Source organism: Amorphotheca resinae (assembly GCF_003019875.1).
Source record: "Amorphotheca resinae ATCC 22711 unplaced genomic scaffold M430scaffold_2, whole genome shotgun sequence".
Lineage (NCBI taxonomy): Eukaryota > Fungi > Ascomycota > Leotiomycetes > Helotiales > Amorphothecaceae > Amorphotheca > Amorphotheca resinae.
The window spans coordinates 2,115,587-2,126,738 of record NW_020194472.1 but is presented as its reverse complement, the minus strand read 5'-3'; the positions used below and the strand labels follow the sequence as shown (position 1 = coordinate 2,126,738).

Sequence of the window (11,152 nt, the reverse complement as noted above, 5' to 3'; positions counted from 1 at the left end):
CTTACAAATTCATGTACTAGAATATTCTATACTATGCCTAATTAAGTCTAGAAGCCTATTACGACTACGAGGCTTATAGAATAGTATAGAGTATTCTAGAAAACTTAAATCATGTATATAAGGACTCTAGAAAACACTCTAAGTCGTTAAGTTCGAAAAGTCAATTCAATTCAATTCTATTCGATTCGGTACTCGTTGGCCTAACAGCCATACTACACCTCTTACGCGCCTCTTTTCACTTGTTACGTGTCACACTTACCTGTTACGCGTCCATCCGGCAATACGGCGTTCTATCATAACCTTGTAATCCAACATCTACTATTAATGCCTTTATTAGTTAAATCAAAAGGTACTTTAATATTAAAGAATTAGGGGTAATTAAGGATTACTTAGGTATCGATATTAAGTTTAATCTAGACAAGTAGTTAATTAAGCTTAATTAAGCTATTATTATTATTATTATTGTTCTTACTACCTATGCCTAATGTATACAGAACCTCTATACTACATGAATCACGTAGTAAAACCGTACTAAAGCCAGGTAAAAACCTACGTACTACCTCTTGTAAATACTCTGTCGTAGCGCCGCTAGGGCGCCAGGACCTTATCGCTACCCTACTAGAACTTAACCTTCTAGCCTAGTAATACTAAACATACTAACAAGACGCTAGTAGGACACTAGAAGGACGCCGGCCGTTAGCTAAGATCACTCTCCCTCTTCCTTAGCTAGGTAGCGCTCGGCTAGCCTAAACTATAAGAACCGGCTAGTAGATAGTAGCTAGTAGATTAGTACGCGCGCGCTCTTTCCTCTCTCTATTACCGCCGCAAAGTCGCGGAACGTCTATAGCGCCCTTAGGTAGAGTACTTGCCGTAAGGCCTGCCGCTACTAGTCGAGCTACTAGTAGTTAAGGACTAGGTAAGCTACTGTCTCTAGGGCCTTACTATAAGGACACTAGGAGGTCGCTACCTCTAGTACTCTACGTTTAAAAAGGAAGGCCTAGAGCCTAACCTTACTAGTACAGATCTACGTTAAAAGTAAGCTCTTATACTTATAGAAGAGTAAGTACTTCTTAAGGGCATCTACTAAAAGGGCGGGTAGCGCGGCCGAGACAGTACCCTAGTAGTACACTAGCAAACTATTGTATTAGGTCTATCGTGTCCTCTAGTTCTCTTATAAGGTCTTTTCTAGTAAGGAGTCCCTGTACTAGTCCTTTGCCTACACGGCTTAGCCCGCCTTATACTCGAGTAACGTATAGAGTAGCGCTATAGTAGCGTTATAGTAGCGTCTCTAGTGTTGTTAAAGGCAGGTCGCTACTCTATTATAGATAGACTATATAAGTTTGCCCTTACTTATACGTTCTAGACGTTATTTAAAGTCTACTACCCTCTTGTTAAGGTAAAGGTCGAGTAGAGGCGTAGCTATTTTAGACTTAAGAAACTAAACAAGAGTCGCCTAGTACGCCTTTACGATAACGTAAAGGTACTATAACTACTTTATAGTAAGGTCTTTTACGATCTCCTTAGCTTGTTACCTAAAGGGGCGGTACTAGACCCCTACGCTATATACTATAGTACTTTAGATTACCTTTGTATAGATCTCCCTTACGCGTAGTAGGCTACATCTCTACGTAGACGCGGTAAGCCTTATAAGCGTAAACTACTAGGTAGTAAACTTTTGTTTAATAGCGTTAAGGTAGCCCTTCTACCTAAGCTTCTAATCTATCTAAACTCCTAGAAAGTAGGCCTCTTAGACTAGGGGTATAACCTAGCCGTTAAGGTAGATAAGCGTTATTAGTATAGTGTAAGTATAGGTAAGGTAAAAGAACTTACTCTTTTTAAGGGCAAACTCTATCCCCCTTATACGCGACTACTAGTTACATGTCTACTACGCCCCTTTAAGGTACTAGCGTGTCTCTATCGTGTCTCTACTAAAAGCTAAAAGATTAAGGTCGTTAGTAAACCGTACTATAATAAGGCCTATATATCTTTATAGTAACGTATATAAGCTAGTAGTATAGAGGAGAAAGAGGATAAGAGAGAAGGGCGAGCCTTATAGTACCCTTATAGTGACTTCCTAGGGCGGCGCTACCTCCTTATTAAAGAAGAGACTAGCTATCTAATTAGTAAGAAAGCTATATACTTACTATACGGCCTATATAAGAAACCCTAGGTATTAGAGAGTATAGAGAAGGCGTGTATAGTTTACTATATTAAAGGCGCCTTTAATGTCTAGTTAGAAAAGGGACGCTATAGCCCTATAGCTCTACGCTATATATATAGTATTAACTACTATTTTAACTATAAGGTCTATTAAGCGTTATAGCCGGTTTCTTATCTGTATTTCTAGGAAGAGCCCTTACAACTCTATAGTGTTAGTAAAGTACTAGCTAATTACTAACTTAATTACTTTACCTATTACGCTTAAGAGTAATATTAGCCTATAGGCCCTAGCGGTTTGTTACTGTTTAAGGGTCTTTCTAGGCTTACGTAGTACTACTACCTTTACTACTTTAAACTACATTAGGACGTGCCCTAGCTAGAGGCTTATAGTTACTACTACTATAAGAAGCTTAGCTAAAGGGCGCCTATATGCCTTAAGGAAGCCGGTAAGTAGTAGGTTAGGTCCTAGCGCCTTTTAGGTACTTGTCTTTTAGAGAACGTTAGTAATGTCTGCCTTTATTATAGTGTCGTTAATAGTAAACCGCTAGTACTACTTGTCCTAAAGGTCTAGAATAACGTTACTAAGATCGGCTACTAATTCTAGAAAGAACCGCTAGCCTAACACTATTACTTTATTATAGTAGCTTATAGCTAGTACTTTCTTATTAGTGCCTTAAAGAAGAGGGAGTAAGGCTAGTTCTAAGGGTACGTAACTATAAAGCCTAGCCTACCTTTTAAGACTCTAGAGTTTTTGTTAGTCTTTTAAGGTAGTAGTAAGGGCGCTATACTAGCTCTTAGTCTTTGTATCTTAGATCGTCTAGAGTTAGTAGGTACTAGCCTACTAGAGGTCGCGCTAGTAAAGTTTAGTTAAGGCAGTAGTATATTAATAGCGCGCTACCCGCGTTTACTAGACGGCCTTAAGGACCTTACTACTCTACTAGGGTTTAGTACGCCCTTAGCTAACCTTCTTTCTTAGGGTAGATAAGTCTACGATACGTACAAGCTAAGAGGTAAGTAAGTTAACGGCCTTATTAACCTTATAAGGTATGTCTAGTGGCTTAGAGAAGAGGTAGAGCCTTCTAGCCTTAATCGCTACTAGCTCTCGGTCTATTAGGGTCTAGCTCTATCCTAGTACCTTTACGGCTCTCTTATAGTAATCCCTTACTTAGGTAATAACCTTAATTAGCTAGGTATAGTAGTTAGATCCCTTATACCCTAGGTTACCTTAGTAAGTATACTAGAGCGTTACTATAGCCTACGCGTAATTAATCGTTAAGTCTTGTTTACTATGTCTCTTCTAGGTTAGCTCTTCTTAGGGTATATGTAGTAAGAGTTACTACTTATAGGCTAGATAAAGAAGGGTCTCTAATTTAGGGGTAGTCCTACTAGCTCTATCCTAGAATAAGTAGTAAAGGTTTATGTTACTTATAACGATCTATAGCCCCTTTAGGTCCTTTTTAGTAAGCCGCTAGAGAGGGCTAGTCTAGCCTAGAGAGTTAGGAATTAGCGAGTATATTAACTAGATAGTAACACTCTATAGAGTAACGTAACACTAGTCGACACTAGTCTCTACTACTTAAGTAAAAGGTAGGTACTACTTATAAACGTAGATAACTATACGGCCTTTACCCTTATAGACCTACTAGTACTTTGCCTACACTAAGTAGTAGACTGTCTTTGTCTATTTGTTATACTATAGCTCCTAGATTACTATAACGTTAGCTTTATAGCTATCGTAAAGCGCTATTAAGGTAAGGCCGTTCTTTCTTATAGTATTCTAGTATACTATTATTAATTTTATTACTAAGAGTCTAGGATCTATAAGTCTTACGTTATAAAAGGGTCGCTAGACCCTTAGTTAGTTCCCTAGCTTAACATCTCTATAATATCGTAGCTCTAAACCGTTACTATATCTAGCGCTCTAATAAAGGGGCGCCTACGTCTTACTAGAGTCCTTACTATAGGCTTCTTATTATTGTCTATCTATAGTCTCTTAGGTACTACGACCTAGTAGCTGTTATTACTGTCCTATAAGGACGCTAGTATAACACTAGGTACTCGGCTAGTAAAGCTACTCTTTAATACCTTAAACTGTCTAGGTCTTTACTAATATATAGCATATACCTACTTCTTTACCTTAAGGGCCTTAAGATACTAATAGTCTTATACCGCGTATAGTCTACTATAGTTAACGCATCTCTTTCTACTATTAAGTTAAGGGTACTCCTCTTTACCCTAAGGGTACGCCGCTCTTACGTAGTAGCTGTACTAGGCCTAGTTCTTATAAAACCGCCTAATGTAGCCGAACTAGTAGTACTAGAAGTATCTTTAGATTTATAGGTTAGCTAAATACAGCTTATAGTTAAAGATCTAGGCTTACTAGATTAGCCTTTGTTTATATAGGCACGTCGCCGCGTTAGCGCTTTAGAGGTATAGTACTATCGTTATAAACTTTACTATAGAGGCCCTAATAGGCTCGACTTTAACCTTTGTAACATACGGCACGTAGGCTTAGATCTCTACTAGTAGTGCTCTTAATTCTACTTATATAACCTAGTCTACCGGCAGGCCCTTTACGATTACTACGAACTTACTCTCGTAAAGCTAGGCCGTAGGCCTAAACGCCCTTTATACTTAGCCCTAATCCTAGATTATAGTCTTTAGTATAGCCTCCTTAAAGGTAAGGATAGTATTACTACTAGAGAGCCGGCAGGTCGCTACTACCTTAGCGCCCTTAATCACTATATTAGCTACTATTACTACTTTAATAGCGCTATAACGTACTAGGTCCTCTATCTGTCTATCTACTCTAATCTTTAGCTCTCTAATCCGTCTCTCTAGTATTACTTATACTCTTGTTAGGCGCTAGCCTACTACTAACGCGTACGTAGCCCGAGAGGCCGCCGCTACTATTAGCCTTTAGAAGGCCTCCTTTAACATTGTTCTTAATTACCTAATTGTTATTAGGTCGTTATTAGAGAGGGTCTTAGGGGTACGTAAGAGGGTCTTTGTATTCGCTACCTTTAGCTCTACTACTACTATTGTCGTCGCGATAAGGTCGTAAAAGAGGCGCGACGCCTTATCCTCTTTACCTAGTATTACGTAGGCTTTAATTCTTTGTATAATTTTCTCTGTCTTATCGTCTCTACTACCTCTACTACTCTCTAGCTCCTCGCTATAGCTCTTAGTTAGGGTATAAGAGTACTAGCTCCTACTCGCGAGTAGGTAGTATTAGCTCTGTTTAAGTCTAGCATACCTACTATCTGTTACTATAGGCTCGCCTATAGTCTACTAGCACTTTAGAGGGTATCTAAAGGTACTGATTTTGATTCTATCGTTTGTTTTTAAGTTTTTAAGGTAGTAGGGGGCGTAGACGACCGTCGTAAAAGTTTTTTTCCTTAATTAAGCTAGTTATATTAATAAGGTCCTTAAGAAATTTAACATGACTGATTGTAACCCTAGTTATACCCTTATAGCCTCTAAAATTAAACTAGAGCCAAACAAAGGGTTACTTAACAAAGAGTATGTTAAGTAGTTCTAAAGTGTAATAGGGTCTTTATTATACATAACCCTAGGAACCAGGCCTGATATAGCGTATAGCGTAATTAAGCTGTCTAGATACTTAACTAATCCTAGCTAAGAGTATATTACCGCGGCTAAACGAGTATTACGTTATTTAAAAGCGACAAGAGACTACGGTATTACTTATAGTAATACTATTAATAATAGCTAATACGTTAGTAGCTATTGTGACTTAGACTATACTAGTAATATAGCTACGGCTAAATCAACTAGTAGATATATATTCTTTCTTACTAATAGCCCTATTACCTAGAAGTCTAAATTATAGTCAATAATTACACAAAGTATAACTAAAGCCGAATATATAGCTATTAACTCTGCTACTAAAGAAGCTATGTATATTAAGTAATTATTGACTGAATTAGGGCAATATAGGCAGAAGAAGTTCCTTATATATACTGATAATAACGGCGTGTTACTATTAGCTAAGAACCCTGTGTTTTATAAAAGGTCTAAGCATATAGCCGTTAAATATTACTATATAAGGGATCTAATAGATCAAGGTTTAATTAATCTATTATATATATCTATACAAAATTAGAAATCTAACGGTTTAACAAAGCCGTTAGACAAAATCAAGTTTAAAGAGTTTTTAAGCTATTTAGGGTTTATTAAACTCTAACCCTAGTACTGATTTAGGGGGCGTGTTGTATATTACAACTAAATCAGTACTAGTAGCATTTTAAGGATTAACGTTACCTTATTTACAATTAATCAAATTAGAGTTACCTTAACGTTACCTTAACTCTAATTCGATAAGTTAACGTTACCTTAACTCTAATTTAATAAGTTAACGTTACCTTAACGGCATATCGTTAATCTGATACTAGAACGTTATGCCGAAAGCCGACAATACGCCGACTATTACAAATACTACTATTACGTGATACTATATACGTATTACGTGATAGATTACGTGATTTACGTGTTCTATTACGAATACGCGATATATTACAAATGTTACCTACTGTGTTAGCCGACGTACTACTAACATAGTATAGTGTATTACGTGGCGTATTACGTATTACGTGGCGTATTACGTGGCGTATTACGTGGCGTATTACGTGGCGTATTACGTGGCTCTAGTTAGTAGTTACGATTACGTGATTTTAGTATTGTATTTGATTATATTGTGTGATTTTAGTCAAGTATTAAGTGATTTTAGTGTCTTTACTTACAAATTCATGTACTAGAATATTCTATACTATGCCTAATTAAGTCTAGTAGCCTATTACGACTATTAGGCTTATAGAATAGTATAGAGTATTCTAGAAAACTTAAATCATGTATATAAGGACTCTAGAAAACACTCTAAGTCGTTAAGTTCGTCGTTAATTCAAGTTAATTTAATTTAATTCAATTCGATTCGGTACTCGTTAGCCTAACAGCTATACTACACCTCTTACGCGCCTCTTTTCACTTGTTACGTGTTACACTCACCTGTTACGCGTCCATCCGGCAATACGGCGTTTTATTATAACCTTATTATCTAACAAGTAATATCGACTCTTAGGTAGGGGTGCCTACAAAGGCTTATATTGTTAAGTAGTAAGAGTAGAGGAAAAGGTTAAGCCTTTGTAAACACTCGGTACATAAATGTGATAGATTAGAGAGCCTGTCTATAGGATTAGTAAGGATAGAATCTAAAGGGGTAGGCAGACAATATATACCTGTAGGCTAAAAGCTAAGTAAACGATTCTCGTTACCCTAATAAGTGTCTCTTCCTTTCTTGTATATAAGAATCGGCTCTAACTTAGAATAGAAACTAATTATAACCGTCATGATTTATAAGAGTAACGCCTAATTCGATGCCGCTAACTACAATCTTAAGGGACCTTAATCTTAAAGAAGAGCCTGTCTGTAAGTAAGAACGCATTAGTAAGGATAGAATTAAGGTAAAGAGGTAGACGTAATAAGGGATATATGTACCTATAGATGTTAATAGACAGTAAGAGGTCTTTGTCTAACTTGTGATCTAGAACCTTACGTCGTGACTAAAGTAAAGTAAACGATTCTTGTCGCCCTAATTTAAATGTAGTAGATAAAGATAGATTAAATGTAGTAGATAGAGATAGATTAAATGTAGTAGATAGATTAAAGGTAGTAGATAGATTAAAGGTAGTAGATAGATAGATTATTAAAGGTAGATTTTAAGTACGTAAAGTAAGACCTACCTTACCTACCTACTTACCTGGCTTAAGCTCGCTTAAGCTAAGGTACCTTAGGTAGGTAAGTAAGTAGGTAGGTAAGGTAGGTACCTTACCTTACCCTAGTATATCGACCTCTTACAGACTAAGGTAATAAAGAAAGAGAAGAGAAGAGAAGTAGAATAGAGTTTACCTTATATATCCTTAAGGTAGATTGCTATAAGTAATTACGCAAATGATTTAGAGGCGTTTACTATAGTAAAGGTAAGGTAACTACTACCTTAGGTCTAGATCTTGTCCTAGATATTAAGGCATAAACTTAAGGTCTACCTCCTTACCTACCTTACCTAGGTAGTGTCTACTAAGTTCTAACCTAACTCTAGGACCTTTATCCCTCTTAAGTTAATATAGGCACTATACACGCATCTACTATTATACAGTATAATAGTTTAAAGGCGTCGTACTAATCGTCTAATAGTGTAGAGAGGGCCGCTATTAGTAGAGGCTGATAGTAAAGATAATAGTAAAGATAGTAAAGATAATAGTAAAGTTAATAGTAAAGTTAATAGTAAAGTTAATAGTAAAGTTAAGGATAAACCTAATAAAGTTAATAATAAAGCTACGGCGTATACTAATAAGCGTTAAGAACACATAGCTAATTATATAGCGGATTTAGATAACAGTATCTATAGTAAAGGCAGTATCTACAGTAAAGACAGCGATATTAGTATAGATAAAGCCTTCTCTAATAGTTATAAGATTAACTCTAACCCTCCTAATAGTAATATAAGCGACTTTAATCTATACGACTAGGTAATCATTCTAATACTATGTTACTATAGCTAACTAATATATGTAAACAGAGCGTATTTAATTTAACTAATACTATAGAGCCTGTACCCTACGACCTATATATAGTAGATCTAGATCTTAACAATAAGGATTTGTTAGAATCTATAAAGGAACTACTATCTCGCTATTTATCTTTATCTGCCCTATCTTCCTTATCTAAAACAGAGTTAATTTAGTAACTAACTACAAATAATGTTGTGTTACTCTTTTATCTAGCATTCGGCCTATAGTGTAAGAAGTCATTAGTATTACAGACTGATTACAAGCGCCTACAAGAGGTTTAGGAATTAGGTTAGCGTATAACTACTCTTAGTAATAACGATAAAGCGCTACTAAGTCTGTCTCTTAAGCTTAATACTCTAAAGAGAATAGTCCGAAGTTACCTACTACTACTTCGACTAATACGAAAGCCTATTATAGTACGGATTAACAAGTAACCGACATTTCCTTCTAAAGAAAAGGACTAGTACAAGTAGTAGTAGTAGTAGTAGTAGTTAGTTCTTATCTAAAAGGTATAGTATTACTTAGATCTGACTATTATAGTCCCTACTAATAGTACTAAAGGTATAGTATTACTAGTATGATCTAGTAGATCTTGTTACTAAGATCCTAGCTACTAAAGACCTTACGGATAAGATGTACTTTAGTATAGCACACTACGTTAATTACCTTAAGGAGTTTTAGGAATCAAGAGCCTAGGGATTATTAGCTATAACAACATCTAGAGAGTTTGCTCAAACTATTAATAGATCTATAATTATACTAGGTAATATAATCCGTCTTGTAAGTCTAGTTAAAGAAGGCTTTACTAGAGGTCGAGTTATATTTGTTGGCCGCGACTATTAAAGTAAGGATCGTCGGTTTTAATAGAGAGGGGCTATTATAATTACTGTCTAACTAGTTATATTACCTTAGGAGTTAGTAGTATCTAAATTCGACGATATCTATATAGACGATTAAGAGATAATACTACTTGACACAACATTTAAGGTTCTAGAACACTAGGTTAGTTAGATCCTAGATATCGTTATAGAATAGAGTTATAACCCGACTAATAATAAAGAAGAAGATAACATCTATAACTCTAAACCTAGGTTTTTTATTTACTAGATCCTTAATCTACATACTAGTATTACAAAATCTATTCGCTTTATACATCTAACCTAAGGTAATCTAGAACTCGACTACTATAGTAAAGAGGTACTAGAGGACTTTACGACTACAGACTATATTTCTTGTTTATTACTATTAATCCTGTTTATTAATGACTTTAGCATCTATTGTAATATATACCGAGCGCTAAAGGGTTTTTATGTCACCCTTATATACTTAGATTTTAATAAGCGAAGAAAGCCTTTAAATAAGTTTACCTTAACACTTAGTCCTTATAACGTATCTTTTTAAGAGATTATTACTAACCTTAAACCTAGTATAAAACAACTAGGCGATAGGGCGCTTATTTAGGTTAGTAACTAAGATCTCCTAGTTAAGGCATTTCTGATCGTAATAACTAGTGACATGCTACAAGCTATAGACAACTTAGGGTTTATGTACTATAATGTAGTAAGGGGATGTAGAGCCTGTCTCTATATGTAGTATAAGAGAGGCGATATATACTATAATATAGTAGGTAAGGGAAGGTACTATTACAATACAATATATCTCTAACAGACAGGCTATAGTATTAACAAGACTACTAAAAGAAATCAGTTCTTTAAAGACCTTAGAATAAGAGAAGATCTACTATCTACAGTAGTGCCTATAGTATATAGTTTTAAACTAGGTTTAAGCTGGTTTTAAGCTGGTTTTAAGCTGGTTTTAAGCTGGTTTTAAGCTAGTTTTAAGCTGGTTTTAAGCTAGTTTTAAGCTAATCTTAAACTAGGCTTAAGTTAAGCTTAAGTTAGGCTTGATTTTATGCCCTGTTATAAAGCGTAAAACATTTAAGGGTTTAAGCTAGAAAACTAGCTTAAAACCGGCTTAAAACTAGCTTAAAACTAGCTTAAACCTAGTTTAAACCTAGTTTAAGATTATTTATAGCTTAGGTTTATGTTTACTATAGCTACGTATTTAAGTAATTATAAGTATTAATAAACACTAATATTAACTATCTAAGGTCTAATCTAAAAAGGATCTATAAGGGCAGAAAGGATCTATATAGGCTATAAAGGGCTGTTAAGAGTATTCGTAAAGACAGAGGGCTATTAAGAACAAAGGGGTGTTAAGATCTGTAAAGGTAACAAGAGCTGTTAAGGGTATTTGTAAAGGCAGAGGGCTGTTAAGAGTATTCGTAAAGGCATAGAGGGCTGTCGAGAACAGAGGGCTGTTAAGAACAGAGGGCTGTTAAGAACAGAGGGCTGTCGAGGGTATTCGCGAAGGCAGAGGGCTGTCGAGGGCAACAGAGGGCTGTCGAG

General features: G+C 35.8%; 1 protein-coding gene across 1 annotated transcript; it reads left to right on the top strand.

Moving 5' to 3' along the window:
- Positions 1-9,908: 9,908 nt before the first annotated feature.
- Positions 9,909-10,145, top strand: M430DRAFT_96398 (hypothetical protein; the record flags this gene model as incomplete). The annotated part of the gene is made up of 1 exon (XM_024869959.1): positions 9,909-10,145. A coding segment is annotated over one exon (237 nt), but the record flags the coding sequence as incomplete, so codon positions are not given.
- Positions 10,146-11,152: the final 1,007 nt, after the last annotated feature.